At 43.0% G+C, this 23,254-nt stretch overlaps 1 protein-coding gene across 1 annotated transcript in view; it reads left to right on the top strand.

Annotated features, from left to right (window-relative positions):
- Ccbe1 (collagen and calcium binding EGF domains 1) overlaps positions 1-23,254 on the top strand; it is a 214,219-nt gene that overhangs the window by 177,173 nt on the left and 13,792 nt on the right. The window contains exons 3-5 of the mRNA XM_048806128.1: positions 11,284-11,336; positions 20,018-20,152; positions 22,073-22,225. Coding sequence (XP_048662085.1) covers positions 11,284-11,336; positions 20,018-20,152; positions 22,073-22,225 — 341 coding nt within the window. The remainder of the gene's footprint in view (positions 1-11,283; positions 11,337-20,017; positions 20,153-22,072; positions 22,226-23,254) is intronic.

The raw sequence follows: 23,254 nt of genomic DNA on the forward strand, positions 1-23,254 counted from the left end.
GTTATTTTTCTTAGTTGGAAGCCATTATCTTAAAGTGGATGCCCTAAAATTGGTATCTTAGGTACCAATTTCTCCTTGTAGATTCTGGCTTGACAGTGTTCTAGAATTTAGTGATGGAATGCTCTAGTCACTCGATTTTTCCGGCAATGCTTAGGATGATGAATGGTGCCGAATCTATGCCAAGTCTTCAAGGTTACATATATCATTTAATCACATGGATCTGTTTGCTCTTTATCTTAAATGCCTGCACTTGGGATGGGGAAGAAAATTCACACTCTCCAAATTCCAAGAGCCACTTGGCCTTGGAGTACAGCCGGGGACCACAGGAGAAAGCATTTTGAAGATCTGGGGGAGGTGAGTTGATTTATAATGTAACAGGAGTGGTTACTACAGGAGACAAATGCATCTATCAGCCTTATCACTTATTCTAATGGAGCCCCCAGGAGGAATTTGGGGGGGAGAGGAGGGCTGGGAGTGGACCCTGGGTAAAGCAAAACAGAAGACCAACAGCAACAAGGCAGTGCCAATGGATTGTGCACTAAAGTTGGCAAAGACACTAGGACTTCCATGTTTAAAGCAAGCTTGCATTTACAGAATTCATTTTCTGGCTCTTCTGCTTGCTTCGTTGTGCCTGGTACAAATGGTTTCTTGTTTTAAACTTACACTCCAATTCTTTGTCAAGGTTATCTGTAAATAATTCATGAGCGTTGTAAAACACGTGGACATCCAAATGTTGATAGAATCTGAGTCTCAGTACAATTGAAAATGTTGACATTTGAGCCACCTGAATGACTTCTGTCTGCAAAACAGGTTTCTAAATGAGCTTTGTTTCATCCAAAGCTCTAATTCCTACCTGTGCTTGACACTCAAAAACTTTGTACACTATTACTTCCAAAAATTGAGTCTTTTCTGTGTTACCAGAATAGCTGAAGAATAATAAAATCTTGGTTGTAAAGAATAGAAATACCAGGTGAATCTTGAGGATACAGGGAATTGTGGTTGGGATACTTGGGCTTAGAACAGGGGCGCTGTCAGAAAGTGAGGCTCCCCCAGGAATGGCTCTTCCTGTCTTCCCCAGAGTCTCTGCTATCAATGCCCAGTTTCCTAATTCTCATTCAGGGTGTCGGCTGGCTCTGTTCTCTCCAGACCTCTTCCCACTGTCAAAGCCTTGGCTACATAACAAGGCTGCTGAGCCTAACCACTGGTCATTTGTTGGTGAGGGCCATGCAGCAGTGTGTGATTGGTCCAATGCCTTGATATGGATTGGGAAAGGAGGCTGAATTAGCTGGGAGATCCCTCTCCCAGTCCTTTCAGCCTGGAGGGGTGCAATGCCTTGTGGTACCAAACCAGAATATCCATACTGCGTGATCATAAGACCATGGTGACAGTTTTATTTAGGAAGATCTGTGGACCATAAGCACAGTGGCTGATACCTCTGGTCCAAGGGATACTGAGCCACATTATGTTCTAGATAACAAGACACCAATGACCATCACCGTATAACAAGCGAGTAAAGCAGTGTTACGTCTCTTGGCCAAGGTGAGGAGCACCTCCTCATTGTTCTCTATATGTCCTCATTGTGCCCTAGTAGGATCATCCAGCCTGAGATCCAGATCCCATCTCAGAAGAACTCTCAAGGCTGTGCCCAGCTGGGCCCACTCCATTCTTTGGATATTGTTAATGAACTGGGTGCTGTTTTTATTTTTAAAGCTCATGTTGATAAACATTACTGATATCCTGTGTTCTCAATGATATTTTGAGCTCTTTTCACATAATTCTTTGTATTTCCCCAAGGCATATGTCAGTGACATGCCCAAGGTCAGCCTTCAGTTGTTGTTGATGCATCTAGGTTGTTGTGCTGTGATCCTTCATTCCTGTACTTCATAGTGCTTCATCATAACTATGCTAAACTTTCATTTAATATATACCTCAACCCTATAATGAGGGACAGTAACGATCACTATTGCTCTGTAACTACCACTTTCCTTCATGGAACATACCCTATACAGCAGGTATTGAACTGAATAGTTCATACATCTCACTTAATATTTATAGTAATAAAGTAGATGTTAGTATTCTACTTAGAAGAAACAGATTCTTTTTACATGTAACTTATATCAATTAATGAAAAGAGTGAGTGGCAGTCAGATCCTAGTCTTAATATCTGCCTGTCTTTAAAACATTTGCCTGTGACCATGATGCCGTGTGTCACCTCCCCATTCTTGTACTTGTTTTGATTAGTCAGGACCCCTAAACATACAGGCCTATATGATGCACAGCAGGAGTGTAAAATGAATGTCCTTGGCTGCCCTGTCCAGCTAAGAAGCTACCAGTCAACCCCTGGGTAGAGCTTCACCAGTAATAGTTTGCCTGGACTGCCTGAGACTCCCAGTTCCTCACCAGAAACAGCAGAGTAGATGGTGTCTAAACAGATCAAGTGGAAAGTTTTCAGACCCAGGAGGCTGAAGATGGTAAAATGATCCATTTGTCATTGTTTCCTACAAAAAAAAAACATGAGTGTATACCATGTGCCAGGTACTATTTTGAGTCGGTATCTGGCTTCTGGCAATCCCTAATTCCTTTTCTACCCATGATAGAGAAAGGAGGAAAGAATGAATGAATGAGAGCCCACAAGAGACCAGGAGAGAGAAAATGCAGAGAGAAAGCCATAAACCTTATTTTTATAAATAGCATCTTGGATAGGTTCTTCGCAAGGAAAGAATTCTTGCCAACTTCAATTCAGGAAAAACAGGCTGAGCATCTGTGATCGTTCATGCGCAGGCTAAATGCTCAAGACAACTAAGGCTCAACCCCTGCTCTGTAGCAGCTCATGGTCAACAGACAGGGTTATCTGATACTAGCAGTGTGAGTGTCCTCCCGTAACCTGTAAGATACTCTGTGGAAAGTTACCTTTTATCAGAGCCCAAAACCATAGTAGTTATTGTTCAGACTTACTTATTCTAAGACACTAAGTTAAAATTGCAAAAAAAGAAATGGCAAATGAAAAAGTCTGTAATACATTCAATATAGAGATGGGGCAGCCCTCCCTTTAATTGTTCAGCTGTCAAGGAGCTTAGGTTGCATTGAAAGTGGGTCTGCTTTGAGCTAAGAACATCTGTCTAGTCCTGGCCTTGGAGGACCTTGTCAAATTTAGCCATGTATTGACCAACGGGTGATTCTGTTTCAGAACCACCACTGGAGCAGATACATCTAGAAATCATTACCAGGTGAGAGTGGCAGGTGGCCAGGGATCAGGGCTGCTGTGTGCTCCCCTGTGCACCTTAGACTATCGTAAAAAAACCTGTACATTGTCGCAGCTAAAGGTACACCAGAGGTGGCTCTTATGTTACTTGAAAGTGTTTTATAAACACAGATCACACCAACATCTGGAGTAATCAAAGACTATCTGCTTTAAACAAGCCGTTCTAATGCTTTTTTTTCCCCTGAGGACCACCCTGAAAAAAGGCACCTATTAATGGGACATTTCATACTGTAACTGTTTTATATAAAATGTATTACTTGCAGCCAGCATTTTTTTAAGTTGGAGGAGACCTTAATGATTTCCCATGTCCAAGGTCTGCTCTGCTTTTTTCCTCCTCCAGGTAGAGGAAACAGACAATGCAGGAATGATTTGCCTAATCTCATAAGTTTGTTAGCTTCTTGATGTCACTTCTGACTAGTTCTTTTTGTCTCTGGCTTCCTGAATGTGTTCAGTTCTTCAGGAGGACATGTTCCCAAGTCTCCTTCTGGGCCCCTGACCTCCTTGGGTGAGAGTGTCAACTGCTCAGCTGTGTCTGCTGCTCTGGAATCCGTCCCTGCCCACCTCCACCTGCTGCTCGCCCTCCAGCTGCCTAAAGCCCTGAATACGTTAGGCAGATGTTCCAACTGATGGGAGGCCTTCTAGTCATCCCAAAATCTCTGCTCCAAAAATCCAAATTTCACACTCTGCAGACTTAACCTGTATTAGGAAATGACAGTATCATTCTTCAGGCAGCAATGTTAAAATAACTGTCTCATCTCTGACTTTTCATTGTTTTCTTCACACCCAGCAGTTAGGAAGTTCTATAGAGTCTTCCTCAAATATTTTTAAAGCCCATTTTTCAAGTCTCACTACCCTGATGGACACACTCTTCATCTCTTAGATGGAACATTTCAGTAGCCTTTTTAACTGACCTGTCTGCAGTCTTTTTTTTTTTTTCCAGCCTCTTCTCTAACCATGTACTATGGTTCTCTGTATCCTCACAGGAAATAAATTCAGGTTTGGGAAATGCACCCTATAAACTGTTGAAGGATATCCTGAATGAGCATGAAGGAAGGTATTGCTCAGGAGAAACTGAGGTCACCCAGCATAGACATCACTGTATTGATGCTGGTTCAAGGGCTCATGAGTTAGCCTATCTTTTATATCCCCATATAAGGTAACACCTCAGTGGAGCCTGGTGTCTGCCGGTCAGGGGCAACTCCAACACACTACATACTTCTCTGCCCCTGAATATTAACTCGGTTGCCCTGAGAGATCTCATCTTAGGTCTGCTGGGTTGCTTTTAATGCTCTTTTGTGTTATCCCTAGCTGTGCATATGCATTCTCCCACATTGTCATTGAGGATGAGTTGCTAATCTTACTCATCTGTCTCCTATACCACCCAGCTCAGGGCAGAGGTGACCTCTGGAGCCCAGCCATCTAGGATCATGTTTCACCTCAACTCCTTTGAAAAACAAGTCATTTGTGAGAATTAAGCTACGGAAAACGCATAGCAAGTGCTCAATTAGTATTGGTTTAATTAAGTCAATGCTTCCAGTTTTTAACCTGAATTAAAATTTTTATTGCATTATTGGCTCATTATTTTAAATTCTGACCTTTATAAATAGAAGATTCCTATTATCTGCAAATGATTTGGAAATAGATCGTACATTGGATGTTGTATGAGTTTCTCCAGTGACTTAGACCTTGAACTGATGTCATGTGTATTTCATTCCCTAAGGGTTTTATGCATGTGGGATAGGATGTGTCTCATCATAATTAACCTATAAAGGAAGACTTCTCATGGGTCCCCGGTCTTTTCAAATTCATCACCAGTGAAACTTTCATTTTTTCTCACTTAATTCTCAAGTGACTGGCCAAAAAAAAAAAGGTAACAATTTGAATCAGCAAATCTATTGCATCTCCTTATACTGAGATCTCTCTGGAAATGCTTCATTTACCTGATGAAATACATGAAAAATGGGACTGAGTGCCAATGAAACTCTGCCCACTGTGGGATGAAAGATCGTTGCCCTGTTAAGACAGAGCATCATTCAGCCTTGAATCATTTACAAGGAAATTTCCAGGTATTTACATTCCAAAGATTAACATTTCATCAGGTTCAAGGGCTCCATGCACAGTTGTTACTGGAGCAAATCAAAGACCGTATCTCCTCTGCTCACCTTTGGCTTCTTAACCTTCTTTTTCAGTAGCTTTTCTCTTTAGGAACCAATTTTGGCCATCATTTTAGCTTTGTTTTAGGCTCCAATAACTAAACCAAAAATAGCTTAATGAAGACAGTTTTTTTTTCTCCCCTCTTATATGTAACTATCGGGTGTCCTGGGTGCTCATGGTGATGGCACAATTCATTGGATTGGGTTCTTTGTATAAGATCTACCCATCACCTAGGTATTTCCTCACATTGTCCTGGGTGGTGTACCACCACCACAGTTACATTCCCCTTCGTGGGAAGTTGAAAAAGGAGAGGCCATGTAGCCTTCCATTTAATGCACCATCTGAAAGTTGCAAACCTCATGGTCACTTGCATCTTGTTGGCCAGGCCAGTTGTCAAGCTGAAGGTGGTGGGATGAGAGGCTGAGAAATTTTGCTGCTATTCTGGGTTCTTAAGTACCCAGCTGTATCCTGGTTTCCATTTTTGTAGGAAAACAAGGGGGGAAATGCAGGAAAACAGCTGTCTGTACCATAGTAGTGACTCAAAAATGCTGTGGATGGTTTGGGTCTTGTAGAAGGAAAAGAAAAGGCAATATTTATTTATTTTTTATTTTTTAGGTTTTTTTTATTGGTTGTTCAAAACATTACAAAAAAGCTCTTGACATATCATATTTCATACATTAGATTCAAGTGGGTTATGAACTCCCATTTTTAACCCAAATACAGATTGCAGAATCACATTGGTTACACATCCACATTTTTACATAATGCCCTATTAGTAACTGTTGTTATCTGCTACCTTTCCTATCCTCTACTATCCCCCCTCCCCTCCCCAAAAGGCAATATTTAAAAGCAGGCCTGTGGGTAGTTTGCCTTATAGCTCTGACTCCATTAGAATTCTTTCCCACCTTGGCAGTCAAAAAACTCTATTTTTTCCATTAGCTTTTTTTTCTATTTTCTCATTACAAATGAAAGAGCTTGTAACTCGAGGAAACCTAAATATAGTTCAGCAAGATGAAGGTGCTCAAGGTGTCTAGGGTTTGCCATTTAGGAGTCTTGAGCAGAAGGTCAGATTTGAAATCCTAAGAAAGGATCTACCCTTGAGGAAGAGGATTAAGAAGGCAATGGCTGAACTTCAGGTAGAATCCATACAGTGGAAGGATATGGCAGGAAAGAAAGCAGAAACTTTTGGGAAAAGCAGAAACTGTTGGGATTGGGCAGTGGCCGTTGCATTTCCTGTGAGTTCCCATGCCAGCTTTCCATGGTTGAGATGCTGTACTAATTATCACGCATGATGCTATTACTGAAGATACAGTCGGCTTGATAAAGCTATCGTAGCAGTATTTTTTAAAAATAGTTTTTAGTTGTTGATGGACCTTTATTTATATGTGCTGAGAATCAAACCCAGTGCTTCACACATGCTGGGCAAGCACTTTTTCACTGAGCTACAACCCCAGCCCCTATTGTAGCATTATTAAGCATTTGGGCGTTACTATAACACTTAAAGGAGAGCCTCAAAATAAAGAAATGTCTAGGACTTTGACATTAGTCCCACAAAGTTACTGCATGCAGCAAACCAAATTGCTGCCAGGGAGCAGTCTGTGCTGTTCCGTGCCCTGCCTTCAGAGAATGACCACAGAGTAAGGTTCCCAAGCAGAGCTTCCAGAAGTAAGCAACTGTGGGAACTGTGAGAGCAGAGGGTGGTTGGTTTATATGTGCCTCACAGATGGGAAAACTGTTCAATGAAAATTTTCCTGTATAGTGAACCTCTAAACCAGTTAAATGAGATGGAAAAGTTAATGAACAGACTATTGAATTATGCTGTAATTTCCTAAAGCAATTTAATGACTGCCACATACTGGTTCTCGGTGACTAGGCCAAAAGCAGCTTAGTGGAGATCACCTTGGTCATGGTGACTTCGTGAAGGAGTTGCCTCCCAGTCTTGAGTTGGTTTAGTGGATCCTGGTCAGTGCAGTCCTGCTCAGACCCCTGCTCCTGTATGTTACATTACTCTAAACCAGTTTCCAGAACCAGAAGTTTCTGAAGCCACTGCCAAGCCTGGCCTGAGAAAGGTACCAGAAGACTTGGGAAAATGATCCTTGAGTTATTTCCTTTAGTTCCTTTTATTATAAACCCAATTAATGCTCATTACAGAAAATTAAGAAGACACAAGAATATCTTTTATATTGCCCACATAAGGAGCACCACTTGACCATATTGTGGTGAATACCTAATCTTATTTTCATACACTTAACGTAAAAATGAATCTCATTCTTCATCTGTAAGCATGCATGTAGATAACATTTTTGCAAAGATAGCTTCAACCCACTCCCACTTTTCAATTTCTTATTTAAAAGAATGTTGTATTTTTTAACATTTAAAAAATAATCACCATATCTGAATGGTGGTGGGAGGGGAAAGGCAACCAGCCATCAGGATGATGATGGTTGCCGAGGTGGACACTCACTTGGGGGAGTGATGGGAGGGGAAAGGGGCTAGGAGACAGCTGGAGTGTGTAGCTTTGAGGTTAGTTGCAAAGAGGAAGTGAATCCAAGTCTCTCATCCCTGGACTCTGACCACCCATCTGCTGAGGACCTTGACTCTGCCTGTGGAGCACACTGATATGTGGGAAGATCCAACCGACTTCCGGAAATGGCTCACAGGGGTGACCAAGTATGTTCTCAGCCTGGCGGGGTAGGCGGCCGTTGCATTTCCTGAGTTCCCATGCCAGCTTTCCATAAACAGCTCCTATCAGACACCTTCACCTCTGAGAGTGGTGATCACAGGGAGGGGTGTCTACTAGACTGAGAGGGCTTTTCTTTAGGCTGAGAACCATCTCTGTGCAGTAGTGACAGGGAGACAGGACACACCTCACTGAGATGCTGGTCCCGTGTTGCTGTCAGGGAGGCCTGACTGCTGCTCAGTTAAAGCCATGTCTGACAGCCGTCACCCTGGTAGGCATACTTGCTTCTTGGTCTGCCCGCTCTGCTGCAACATGGTGTCCTTGATGTGGGCTGGGGTGGGGACACAGCAGGTAACTTTTCTGTTGGGCTTGATGTGTGCCAGCCCTTACTAAGATCCTGGTGGATTGAGCTTGTTAACCCTCACCTGTAGGCTTGGGTACTATTGCTATCCCATTCTACTGATGAGGAAATTGAGGTAGAGAACCTGGATTCAAACCTGGAATTTCATGTCCAAGGCCCAGGACCCTAACCCCCCAGCTCTTCAAAGTATATGGTGAGTGTCTGTTGGCTGAAAACATTATTGCTTGCAGTCTTGTTGGAATTTATATCTTCTGGTTGTTTTCCTGCCCCCATTAAAGAGTGATTCTCCCACAAATACTTAAATTTTTCCCTCATAATTCAAATGGCTACGGTTCAGCTGACACCGTGACTAAGGTTTTTAAAGTTTAGAAGAATGACTTCAACTGTGTTGCCTCTTCATTTAACCACGTGTATGTGTAGCAACATAGACAAAAAATTACCATTCTCATCATTTTAAATGTATAATTCTGTAGCACTAAGTACCTTAACATTGTTCTGCAACCATTACCACCATCTATTTCTAGAACTTTTTCACTTGCCCACACTGAAACTGTAACCTCATTGAACAGAAAGTCCTTGTTCCCTGACCCACCATCCCTGCAGCAGCTGTTCCACCTTGTCTCTGAATGTGACTGTTGTAAGTATCTCATAAGCAGATTCACACGCTGCCCTTTTGCACCTGGCCCATTTGAATGAACACAGTGCCTTCAAGGTCTCCCTGTGGTGCAGCCTGCGTCAAGACTTCCTTCCCACATTTTATCTGTTCCCCTCTCAATGGACACTTGGGTTGCTTCATCTTTTGGCTATTATGAATATCTGAGCCCCTGCTTTCAGTTCTTTGGAGAAAGTTGAAATGGAATGACTGGATCATAGGGTGACCATTTCAGTCTTTAGGAACTGCCATACTGTTTTCCTCAATTGACCTTAATCATCAGTAATTGTGTCTACAAGCAGATTAGGCCTTAAATGCCCATTAAGAGTCTTTCGACATTGACCCCAGAACTTGTAATAACAAGTGCACGTGGGGATGAATCAATGAGTTTGGGGGGTTGGTTTGACTTTGAGTTTACCTTGGTGATTTTGATATGGAATGACTATTACATTTGCCTAGGAAGAATCCTCTTTCCGGTTAAAAGGCTGGATCAAGCACACCCAAATCGGAGTGAGTTGTTTTACTTACTTCTGTTCTCAGGACTCTAATGTAAAAGGAATTGTGGTAGCTCCCACAAAGTTGAGCGAGGTACCGCGAAGGTTGCAGGAAAGGGAGAAGGTAAAAGGAAGAGAGGAAAGATTGCTCACTGTAAGGCATTTCACAAAGAAATTCAGAACCACTTTTAAATCTTCAGCTCTTTAAAATAATACCTAAGGGATCATATTCTGTGTGCTTCCTGGCCAAAGTTTCCTATGGACTGTTCTCAGGCACACTTCAGGATGGTAGGAATGATAAAATAAATCTAATCGCTTGCTTTTTTAAAAGCTATTCAGGAGAGCCTGCTGTTGGAATGAAATACTAAATTGAAGGATTTATTTAACAATATCTGGAAATTCTGTGTGTCTATGCTCTGGCTTGGTGTCCCATAGCCTGGAACGGGGTACAATTTACCAAAACAATTTGATTGCATTAGTAGGCAAAGAATGTTTGGCCAATTACTTGGAACTGGAGAGGGAACTGTAGTCTAGCTTTCCATCAGATTATCAGGTCACCTCAATGACTTCTGGCCTTCACTTTCTTTGCTATCTGGCTTAGCTTCTTTCTCCATGGTAACCATCTATGGAGGCACCTAGATTTGAAGTTGCTCCTCTCTGAAAACGACTCCCAACTTTTCATCCATTTGCCACATTCATATATTGTGTTTCAGGGTTAATTTCCTAAATCCGTGGAGCATGCCGTTTGTGAGTTTATTATTATTTGAAGTTAACGAAAGAGCAGGTGGCTTAAAAAAATTGCTTTTCTGCCATCTTGAAACCTTGTTCCACTCCATTCACTGCTCTCCTTTTGGAATTCCAAACAACCATATATTAGTTATGGTTATGTTAGACCTCCGATACTGGTCCTGCATGACCCGGAGTCTCCATTTATAAAATATATCTAAATTTTTTTTTTTGCTTGATATTGGATCATTTCCATCAGTCTGCTTCCAAACTTACTAGTTCTTTCCTGGATCATGTCTCCATTCTTCAACCTTATCAGATTTTTCAAAAAAAATTTCAGATACATTCTACAGTTCCAGGAATTCCATATTCTTTTAATAGTTTCTCTCCTGAGATTTCCTGCTTTTTAAATTCATTATATTTTTATTTATGTCACTGAACATAGTTAATTAGTTTGATAGCTAGTTTAATGTCTGATCATTCCAATATGGTGGGTTTTCTGGGAGTTTGACTCACTGATAGTTTTCCCTTTTGAGAAGGTCACACTCAAAATGTTGTGGAGACCCTGCATCTTTGTGATCTTGTTCTTGGAGAGGATATTTTTCCTTTATTGTGCAATTTACTTGGTTAAATTAAAAGTGAAATCTCTAGCTCGTGATAGGTGGCAGCTCAAGTTGTCATCGTTCTTTTTATAGTGTAAGTACCTTGACATCTCAGTTCATTACTTCATAGCATTCAGAGGGTTGATTTCATGTGTTTTGTGTCAGATCCTGTGGTCCTGTTCTGCAATATTTTTCTATTTAATTTTAAATGACTTAAAAGTATCCCATCTCTACTTTATTGCTTAGTTTTTCCTGGGCATAAGTTCTTTCACTCAAAAACAATAACCAAAAACAATTTTATTTTTAATGTCATAGTCACCATAATTAAAATGCCTTTTTGTTTATCTCTTAGGAAAAAGTGCTGCAAAGGGTATAAATTTGTTCTTGGACAGTGTATCCCAGAAGGTATGTAATGTAAAAGATGGCCTCATCTTTCTATTCATGACTAATCATTAGAAGTCTATGAAGTTCAGATGTGTATAGAATATTATCTGTCTGGTTATCTGTGTTTATGTATAATTCTTCCTTGGCATAAAATTCCTTGCTAATTTAGTCATATGTGACATGCTCTATCTAAATCATTACATGAGGCATTCATATACAGTGAGGTTTTTTTGAGATATTATACTTAATAGGCTATAATTCCCTAATCCGCATTTCATAGACAATCAACCCTCCTCCTTGTTCCCTCTACCTGGTTTTCATGTGCTAAACTTTAAGCCCCTTTGCATGACCATCAGGGGACGCTATCTAAATGCTCAGCCTAGCACTGCACACAGAGATGTTAAGATGAGCCCAGCCGTCAGGTGTGTACTGCAGAGACGGGAGGCAGATCATATGGAATCAGACCTGGATTCTAACTGAGCTTCCACATCCTGCTCAGTATCACCTTGGGAAAGTTGATTTTCTAACCCTTAAGTTTTTACAGGCAGGTATTGGTACTAGGGTCATATGGACATTTAAACTTTGCCTCATGTAAAGTACTTGGAACAGGAGGCCAGTTCTTAAGCACTCAGTAAGTGGTGGCTGCTGCTGTCACTATTAATAGATACAGTGTGTGCCTTAGAGACAATTGAGTGCAGCAGCTGTTCAAAGGTAACACACAACATGGAAGACCAGGTGGACTTGCGGGGATACTTAAGCGGGGTTATCAAGGAAGGCTGCCCAGGTCTTAGCCAGGTAGTTGGAGTGGTGAAGAGGATTCCAGTCTAGCAGGGACATAGAAAGCATGAGGGACTGTCGGGAGGGCATTTGGTTTGGTTTTGCAGTACTTAGGGATTGAACCCAGGGCCTGGCACCTGCTAAATAAGCACTCTATCACTGAGCTTCATCCCTAGCCAATCAGAGACTGAAAAGCCTGGGGTTAATTTGCTCAGTCTGGGATGGAGCTTTCTTCACTACTGCCCAGGAAGCCAGGTGTCTCTGGAGGGAGGATGTGGAGCCCAGCCAAGGTAATTCTGTTGCGTTGTCTCACGGAGTACAATGTCTTCATCAGTTGCAAATAGATGAATCCCTCCTGTGTGTTGCTGTCTTTGGTAGAAGGATGGAAGAGTTCATTAAATCATGACTGACCTTTGAGAAAGCTGCCATGGACAGCTGATTAGGAAAGTATTTCACATAACATTGTTGAGGCCTGAGGTCTCTCTAAGCCGAATCTCTCTCTGTAAGCCAGTTCTATTGATCAGAGCCTGGCAGGAAAAAAACCCATGAAAATTAGAATTGCTTTTCTTTATGAGCCAGCTCTTCTCAGTCAACAGCTGTGTCCTTTATATTGCAGTTTGGCAGATTCCAAAGAAAATTAAGTTGAGGCCAATTTAAGATCCTAACTAAAGAAAGACCTTGCTCAGTGTTACTGAAAAATACATCCTATGGATACCCCATACTTAGTTTCTTTAAATGTTAGATATTGTGGTTTCAAATGCCTAGGTCTCCCCTTAAAATGAGAGCACAGCACCTGTGACTAGTGTAACCAAGGGCTGAATATTTCCAGGGAAAGTGGACTCTACTGCCAAAGGTTCCTCTGCCATGATTTCTGCTCTTACTTCTCACCAGAATATTTTCAAGTTGATTTGTTTTAATCAGTGGGAATAGATTAGTGATTGTTTCCTTGATTAAAGATACATTTAGTCATAAGGGATTCTATCACCCACAAATTGCAAAGTACAAATGTAGAATTCCAGTAAAGGCTGTATTTTAGGCACCTGGAGTTGTAGATCAGGGGTAGAGTGCTTGTCTAGCATATACAAAGGCCCTGGGTTCAATCCTCAGTACTAGAAGAAAAAAAGATTGCATGTTAGTGTTCTCCAGAGACAAAAAAAAAAAAAAACAATAGGCTATGTGTGTGGGTGTGTGTATAGTGGGGAGACAGATTTTGATTGAGATTTATAAGATCAGTTCATGAGATTATGGAGGTACAAGCCCAGAATCTTCAGGGTAAGCCAAAGGCAGTCTCCTGGCAGAATTTCCTTTTTATCAAAGCAGGTCTATGTGTTGCTACTAATCATTCAACTGACCAGATGAGGCCTACCCCATGCGGGAGGGTAATCTGCTTTACTCAAAGTCTATTAATCTCATCTAAATACCTACACAGAAATGTATAGATCAAATAATCTTAGAATAATGTGAGATCAAATATCTGAGTACTTTGTCCTAGTCGAATTGATATATAAAATTACCCATCACAGTCTACCCCTTTTTAACTTGGCACCCATACACATTTAATCTCCTGAACTTAATCTCCAAATGGAAACAATCATAAGGCTGATGCAATGCTGCTACCCCCATGTTAAAATGCACGGACACCTTCCCCAGAAAAGGATGCAAAGTAATATTTATTTTTCTCCTCCATATGCTATAATTTAAATGCTGTTGTGTTAAAGTTCACCATATTTCAATGCTGTGACATAAGTTAATACATCTTATTGATACACAATATGATAAGAAAAAGATATTTGCACACATACACACATATTCTAGAATATAAATGCTCATGACAATCATAGCCCTTGTTTCTGTAACTGGTCACATGGTCGTAGCTGCTATTCATAACTTCTTTCTTCCACTAACTTTTTTCCCTTTGCCTCCAATAAGCTCCTCACCTGGTCATGTTTATTTTTTGTGGTGTTTTTGTTGTTGTTGTTTTTAAACCTGGTGAGGTATTCCACACCTTTCTTCCTGAGACATTCATCTAGCCTGAACTGGGTGGTTGTTTTCCGTCAACTGTAATTGCAGGACAGAGTAACCCAGAGACACCTTAAGATATTCCTTATATCCAGACACTCCTTTGCTGAGGAGTAACAATCCAGCTTCCCCTTGTTAGACTGTCACTGGGCCAATGCAGTGACTTCCTCCCTTGCAGGCCTATGAGGCATGAGGACTCCAGTGTCCAGATGGCAAACCTACGGAAGCATTTTTTTCTCCTCCCACAATCATCCTCCATTTGAAACTAAGAGCATAAAGTCACAGGAATGGGAATCAGAAATTCTGCTAGTAGAACTGGATGTGTTGTGAACATCTAGTCCCAGCTACTGGGATGCTAAAGTGGGGAGATCATGTGAGACCTGCCTGAGCAACAGCTCTATCCCCCAAATGAAAAGGTCTCCTCTAATAGATCATGGAGATGAAACTGGGTAACCAAGAGGGATGCCACTCTCATTTCCACCTCTTGATTCCTGATCCTGTGAATGAATACTGGTCAAGGGAGAAACCACACCATATATTGGGTACTAATTCACAGCATGCACACTCTCTTGGTGGACTTTGGACCAGATGTATAGGTAGCATGGCCTGGCCAAGTTAACTAATGAAATTAACCATCCCAGGTAGCAAAAAGAAACTAGTGTGTCTAAACAGATGTGTTAACTGATGAGTTGAAGTTAGTTTTTTAAAATGTTGCTGGCTCATTTGTTGCTGAGTCGTGGGCAGTGACCTGTGTGGCCTGTGGAGCAAATCTGGTCCATTCCCTGCCTCTAGAAATAAAGCTTCTTTGAAATGGGGCCATATACCTATTCACCAAAGTAGTACTTACTTATGTCTGCTTTTGCATGACAGCAGTGGAGCTGAATAGTTGCAAGGGAGGTCTACAAAGACTGGATCTGGTACCTCTACACCTGCCATTGTTATCTTGGCTGTGTGATAGGATGATCCGATTTGTTTGGCTCAGCAGTTATGAACTGAGCATGCAACATGGGGAAGAAATCCTGGCCATTACTCCAGGGGGCATGAAGGCAAACAGTGATGGGAACCAGCAGCAGAAAAGCAGGTAGAGCTTTCCCTGTGTGTCAGGCACTGTGATTGACGTGTCATCTGGTTTCATATCCACAGGAGTGAAGCGGGTGTTGGTATTATCGGTATTTTACAGGTGAGGAAACTGAGCCTTAAAGAAACTGAGATCACAGAGTGGCCAAGTTGGGAGGGCGGGTACCTGATCATTGTCAGAGCTTGTGAGCGGAAGATGGTCAGAGTTCCATGGCCTTGAGAGGAGACAAAATAGACTCGATGGAGGAGATCAGGGAAGGCTTTTGCAGTGAAGATAGAAAACCACAGTTACAAGGCACTGAGAGTGAAGGTGTCAGGTTGGACGTTAATTACTAAGGTGAAGTGACAGAAGTATGTAAGAAAGAAGGTGTGACTGGGACCAAGGACAAAAGTGAAGAGAAGCTCAAAGGTAAGTCTTAATGTTGGAGAAATCTCAAGGAATTTAGTGCCCAACCTCAAATGCGAGAGTGACCCACCCATGCTTCATTAGTACAAACTTGAGGATCATTATCTGAAGTGCTCAGGACCAACCAGAAGTGTTTTAGGTTTCAGAGTTTCTTGAAATTTGGAATATTTGTGTAGACTTCACTGGTTGATCATTCCTGATCCAGAAATCTGAAATACTTCAAAATCTAAGACACGGTGCTTGAAATTCTTGAGATTTCCAATGTTTAGATTGTCAGAGATGCCTGGCCTATTTAGAACTAGAAGGCTGTCTGAGCACTGTGTGTTGGTCAGGTAGCCTAGTGGCGGTTGTGCAGAATGGATTTAAAGGAGAAGGTTCTTGGGAGTAGGATCCTGTTTACATAGACTATGAAGATCTGAAATAGGAGCCAAGAGAAATACAACAGAGTATAGAAAATGTGTAAATTTTAAAGATAAAAGCCACTTGACTAAGTTGATAGGCTCTAAAAAACAAGTTTTCAAAAACAAAGGACAGAATAAATTTCTTAGCCTTGCCTCTCCCACAGAAACTCTACAAGATTGGCGGGGGCGGGGGCGGGAAGCAAAAGACATACACCCACAAGATTAAGGAGAAAGGAAGAAGAGATAACAGCAACACCATTTTAGAAGCCGGAGAACAGACAAGATAGTAAATAATTCAGCAAAATGAAAAGCCTGAACCCTCAGACAGCACCAGGGAAAACTAAGGAGCCAACAGTTCATACCAAAACTAATGACAATCAAAACTGAAAACAAGGGTTGAAGTGTCAAAACAGGTTAGATTTCAAAGTCTGAAAGTCAGACTATGATGTGCCCTCCATGCAACCAAAATTACTGCCCCTTTTATACCCAGGCAGGAAACCAAAGATACCCTCTTCTAAGAGGGTAAAGCAGAGGTTCTTGAGCTGGCTGGGGAGGACCACTCAGATGCAAGTAAGAACTCAACATCAAACATGGAGGCATTAAGAAAATGCGTACACATTGAAGATTTAAACACCCATCCCTCTCCCTTCATAGTTCAAAAAGACTTACTCTTGGATAGGGATTTGGACATGCTGCCTCTGGACATCGAGCAGACACAAGGAAAAGCTCTAGAAACTGATGCTGGAAGGCACCGGTTGAGTCACTTAAGCTGAAGCTTGGGATTTATAAAAATCCCATGTGCAAAGAGCTGCTGTTGAGCTATTTTTAATACTCCACAAGTAAACTAGAACAACACCCAAGGAGCACCAGATGTTGGAGGAAAGCCTTCAAAAAGAAACATAAGGGAAAGTCTTAGAGAAAGCATGAGCTACCCGGACAGAGGGAAACTTGGAATTAATTCACTTAGACTTCAGGAACAATACAGAATGCATCAAACAAAAACAGGGTGTCAATAAAAAGGAACAGAATGAAGAATTCTTAGAAATCAAAAACATGACAAATAGAAAATAGCAAAAGGGTTGAAAGGTGAAATTAAGGAAATTACCCAAGACCTAGAGCAGAAGATCAAAGAAATGAAAAGTAGAAAAATGAGGAACAGTCCAGGGAACACAAGATAATTAAGTTACACAGAGAAAAGGAGTTGTCATTAAAGATGTAATTCAAGGAAATTCTCCAGAATTTTCTAGATATAAAGGGCCCATCAAAGAATAACAAAGCCCCACATGAAAACCTCATTGTGAAATTGTAATACAAAGGAAACAAAATTAAAATTTCAGAGGGGGAAGAAGTGAAATTCATATGAAAGATTTAGTAGTAGAATCTCATAGGACTCAGCTGCAGTGAGCCTGAATTAGAAAACAATGGAGCGATGTCTGCATACTGTGGAGGTAAACTTCTCTTACAGTTTTATGCCCAAACTATCAATCACTAAAATATATTTTTAGACATGCATAAGCATAAAACTTTTACCTCTTTTGTGACTTTTCTCAGGAAGCTACTGGAGTATATGCTCCAATACAACTAGAGCATAAACCAGAAAAGAGGAAGATGAGGGAGGAGAGGGAAGCATAGGGTCAAAAGAGTGTGGATGGAATCCCCAAGATGATAGGGAATGGACACACCAAGCAGCAGCCACAGAGATTTCTGCTGGGAGAAAGCACAGAATGTTCTAGAAGAAACTTCCTCAATCAGAAATGGGCAGATACTTAAACATCTTAAGAGATTTAAAAATTTCAGGAAGTCCCTAGAAATGAATCATAACTGTCATCCACAGGCTCCACTATTTGTCAGAGAACATTTGATAGAAAGAACCAATGACTAGACATTGAGAACTGAAAAGTCAAAAGGAAAACTCTCCCAGAAGTAACAACCATGTACACTGGCTCCCACTTCTAAGCTAGGGGAGCGGAGAGAGGCAGGAGACCCATTAAGACATAGAAGCTCGGAGGAGGCGGCACTGGGAAGCCAGTGCTGTTTCTCTGAACTCAGTTTGTGGCTCATGGATCTGGGAACCCCACTTGGGGGAAGGAGCACCAGATCACTGGTGCGGGTGCCCCTAAGATGGTTGTGGTGAGGCTGCTTCTCTAAGTATTAGAAACTGCAAACTGGCATTTACTGCTACTATCCAAAGGGTCTGGATGGAGTTGGGTGGGACTGGGATAAGGCTCAGGAACAAGCACAGGCAGAAAGGTGCAGAGCCCCTCTTCCAGCCTCCATGTGTTTGTGTGGGTCTCTCTCTGTACCTACACCTCCCTGCAGCATCCCTTATTGAAAGTACCCAACAGGCTGGAGCATTGTCTCCAGAGCCTCACGTCACCAAGTAGGTGTTGGAAAAAGATGGAACAGACTTGAAACTAAATGAGCTCAATGACTGAGACCCCCCAAAACACACAAGGCACTTCCCTTAAGGACATCAGACAGTTCTCCAGGGAAGGGCAGTTCAGTGGAGTGTACCTCCTGGCTCTGCCCAGAAGAGCTTTTATATTGTCACTCCAGGGCAAATGCTGGAGATTGACCAAACTAACATTTCAACAAAACCCATTGACCAGACGGAGGGAACCAGAAGTGCCAAGTGCTGGGGTGGGGAAATGCAATAAAAATGCTAAGTGTATCTCATGACTGGAAGTTAATAAGGAACCTTTAAAAGCAATATTTAAAATAAAGGAAGCAATGCAAATTGGATACTTAGAGGTACAGGGGTGAACATGAAAAGAGCTGGAAGAGTTTAAGTGGCACCTAAGAAGCCGAGCAGAGTGGGATCGGCTGCTTTTGAAAGCAAGACCTCACTGGGCACCACAGTCAACCAGTGCCTTAGACGGCCCCTCTGCCTCCTGCCTCCTCCATGGCTGATCCAGTAATGGTGACAGCTGGCAGGACAGGGCAGCTCATTACCGGTCACACTGAGACTTGACTTTTGAGCAAAAGAAACACAGAACTTTGGTTGCCTGGAGGTGATGCTTAGTTGAGGAAAGGTTAGCCAGATAGTTTGTAGGCTTGGTCAGAACCCAGGCTGGCAAAGCAGACCTGGAGTCCCACTTGTGGGAAGTATCCTCAAACAAGGGCAGCTTACCAGGTCATCACCAGAATGATCTCTGTCATCACCAACTTTGATCTTTGTCAAAGTTGACCCTGTCTGCATCAGAGATGGCTCACTTCTTTCCCTTCACATACAGGAGAGCAGACCCAGGTTCACCTGTGTCTCAGGAGGGTCCATCTGGGACTAGTACATGGAGATGACAGTGACGAGATGCTGGAACTGATCTGAGAATATGTCAAAACTGAGCTATTTAGAGCCAGAGGCCCTTCAGAAGCTCATTAAATATCAGTTCATAAGAATGGAGAGTAGCAGATGCCCCAATTCCTAACACATTATTGGGCATTCACCCTCGTATGCACAGGCATAGGGCCAGCAGGAGATCTGCAGCCATTCAGTCTCACCCACCCCCCTCTCACATGCAGAATCTCTATACACACACACCATCGTGTGCACACCTACCACACTCACTTGTGCGAGCATAGGCTCTCTGAAGACTCTCACATATCTATTCCAAAAGCTGCCCTCATTTTTCTGAGTCTGCCAGCCAGCCCTTCCTCTTACATTTGGGCACCAAAGCCCATCAATGCCCTGCTGGAAGGACTTCCCTGTTCCTATAGCAGTTGAAGATCAAAGAGGCCCCCAGGAACTGCTCCAGAGCCTGGTTGACTAAAGCATCTTTGCTTCTGGATAGTGACCAAGACCCAGGGGCACAATGAGGCAACCTCAGAGAAAAGCATGAGTGATGTTTGCCTTCTGCCACCACAGTGCTCTCAGAAGCTGTACCACAGCCTCCAGGGCTAATGCCCCTGTAGGTGTGGCTGCTCACAGGTCACACCTGCAGAATGCAGCCCGGAAGGCGAGCTCCAGGCCAGGCTGCCCTGTCTAACCCTGTGGCTGACAAGAGTGCATACTTTTTCTCTTTCAGATTATGATGTTTGTGCCCAGGCTCCCTGTGAACAGCAGTATACAGACAACTTTGGCCGCGTGCTGTGCACCTGTTATCCAGGATACCAATATGACCGCGAGAGACACCGGAAGTGGGAGAAGCCCTACTGCCTGGGTGCATTGGCAATGCGTGCTATTTTCCAGCTCCTAACTGGCAGTGAGATGTAAAAGCCAAAGACGGGGAACCAGGCCAGATGTAATAGAATAATGCAAAACAGGAAATGAGTGGTCTGGAATGTAAACCAGAGAAGCAAGAATGAGTGTTCTCAAGAGGTGACTGGGGAAACAGAGGTGTGCGTGTGGCAGGAGGTTAGAGGCAAACTTGGCTGTAGCTGAGCAGTTGCCTGGCCATCACCAGGGGCACCAGCTTGCTCTGGTCGTTCTCCTTGACTGGGCATTCTTAGTGCCCTCCTTGAATTCCTGAGGAGGTTTAGGGCTCATGGTCTGGAACTGTGTGTTTGAGTGTGGCAAGCCCATGACTAACCTGTCTCCCCAACTGGGGTCCCTGCTTGAAAGGTTCCTGGCCCCTCCTCCAGACATAGTGAGCCACAACTTTGAGGGTGGGTCCAGGGACGTGCATTTACATGAGTACTATGCTCAGTGAAGTTTCAGATCAACTGGAAGAAGAGTAGAGACCTCAGATGGACCCAGGTGGGAAATAAGCCATTTGATATGAGCAAGGCTCCCTCCTCCATTGGGCACCTGGGAAAGTCTAGCCTTAGGTCCCCTAGTTTTTCCCAAAAAGCATCTGGGAAAGGTACCCCAAACCGACAAGCAAATGGAGGAGGGTAGGAGGGACTCAGGGTGCCTCTTACAGAGCGCATGGGACACTCCACACAGCTCAGGGCTGGGCCCATGGGCTCCCCTTTCAGTTGATGGGAGCTACGTGCCCTAATTCTTTTTCTGTAGACATTTGGGGATCAGCAGTACTTTGCATTCTACTAAGAGTGTCCTCTGTGGCCAGTACAACCGCTTCACTCTGACATTTAGGGTGGGAACACCTGGAGAAAAAGGCAGTCAGCCTGAGGAACTGCAGAGGCGGCTCCAACCGTCGCCTCCATCCAGGCTACATATGACAACAGTGTATACTGCAGAGGAGCACCCGAATTACTGTGCTCGCTCTTGGCACCCAGGGAGCCTGCCAGAGCTGAGTCCCTGGCTGCTTGTCCAGGCTAAAAAATTATCGGCATCCTAAAGTTCAAGGCTGGGCTCTGTCTGCCCACATGTCACGGTCAGGGGCTGTGTGTCCTGGTTCCCACCCACTGCTACGGGGTGTCTTTAGCCAGTGAACAGGAAATGGAATTGAGCCCATCTTCTCATGGTGGGAAACGTGTTGTTTCTTCCCAGTGCAGCAGGGGCGCAAGCCCCATGGTGTGGGCAGTTGACGTGGACCCTCCGCGGTTACTCATTTGATGGTCTCATGCCTCATTTCCGCAGCTCATGGGGGGTCTGCTTGGATCATTGATGAGGCAGAGATTTCCTAGGGAAGCCTCTCTCCATTAGACATCTGTGACTATTTTGTCATAAGTATATTTTCCCAAGTATATTGTGTTCCTTAACTGGGAAGGGGCTATTCCTAAGTGGCCCTTGTGTCACATGTAGAATTCCAGCCATAAAGGAGAACTTTAAAAACCTCAGCACACTAGACTGCTTGCAAAAAATCACTTAGCTAATGTCTGCTCATCAGGGTGTGTTGGCCCCAGTGCTCTCCTGAGGAGCCCTGGGAAGTATTTAGGGACAGGCTTCATTATCATCATTTCCCAGGTGAACTCTCTAAAGGCCAGCCGTACCTCCATCGGGTCCCGTGACGGCCAGGAACCCATCATTGGTTGGTCTGTAATGATAGTCACATGGCTAAAGTGCCACTTCCACAGACGGCCCATCCTCCCAGTGCCCAACCTCATGCCAGGCTCTGTCCGGTCAAGGTCTGGAATAGTGTCCTTGGCACAGGTATTATGAGGGACAAGTCTTGTGCCATCTGTGGCATAAGTGACTTCTCAGAAACTGAGCGTTTTCTGCATTTGGTTCACACCAGACATCGACGAGTGTGCCACCAGCAACAAGACACTGTGCGACCACATCTGTGTCAACACTGTGGGCAGCTACCACTGTGAGTTCCGGGAGGGCTATGTCCTTGAGGACGACGGGAAGACATGCACCATGGGGGACAAGTACCCCAACGACACTGGTGAGTGAGGCATGGAGTTGCCCTCTGTGCATATTTTTATATTACACGTTGTCACTTTGGGGACTTTCAGATGATTATTGTATTATTTGTGTAATGTTTATATTTTAAACATATTGCCTATTACACATGTATCTCATGTTCCCACCCACTGCTACCCAGTGTCTCCAGCCAGTGGACCTTTTATAGAGTATATTTGTCTATTTTCCTTTATATATAATGTAATATGCATTATTTATATAATATAATGTTACAGGTGTTACTGTAGCCATAGATATCTCATTTATATAAGATTCTCAAGTACCTATATCATACAAAACATGTACAACATTGTCAATATTATATAGTTGTATTTTAGGTAATATGTAGTATTTTCATGTTGTATATAGTGAGCCGTAACATAATCTATGTAATATGCTTTTAATACATATCGTGTGTAACAATTATACACAGGCACTTGGGAGCCCAACCAGGTTCCTTGGAACGGGGCAGGAAGGGACATTTACATGGACCCCGGTGGCACCTGGGGTCTGAGGACATATGTTCAGACTCTTCCTAGAGAGGAGGACTTAAGGGGGCAGTGATGCTTATTAGCATGGAGGAGGTAGCTGGCGTGTTGGAGGAGGGTGGTGCGCTCCTGAAGAAATCAGCAGCGCTGGATTCTTTGTATTAAGAGCGAACAAGAATGAGCAGAGACGAGACCAGAAGGTCTGTATTCTCCCCAAGGAAACAGACTGAAATATAAATATAAATCGCTTTCACATGAGGTACCACTCCACACCAGTGTTACTCAAAGCATGATCCATGCCCGGTGCCTGTCCACAAACTATTTGTTCTTCGAGTCATGATTGGATAGAAATAGAAATTGAGTGTTTAGAAAACTTTATTGGAAAGGAATTTTATTTAAATCCAAGCATTTGTTTGTGTTACATTATAGCTGATTTCTTTAATATATTTTTAGTTGTAGGTGGACACAATACCTTTATTTTTATGTAGTGCTGATGATAGAACCCAGCGCCTCACACGTACTAG

Source organism: Marmota marmota, unplaced genomic scaffold, assembly GCF_001458135.2.
Source record: "Marmota marmota marmota unplaced genomic scaffold, marMar, whole genome shotgun sequence".
Taxonomy (NCBI): Eukaryota; Metazoa; Chordata; class Mammalia; order Rodentia; family Sciuridae; genus Marmota; species Marmota marmota.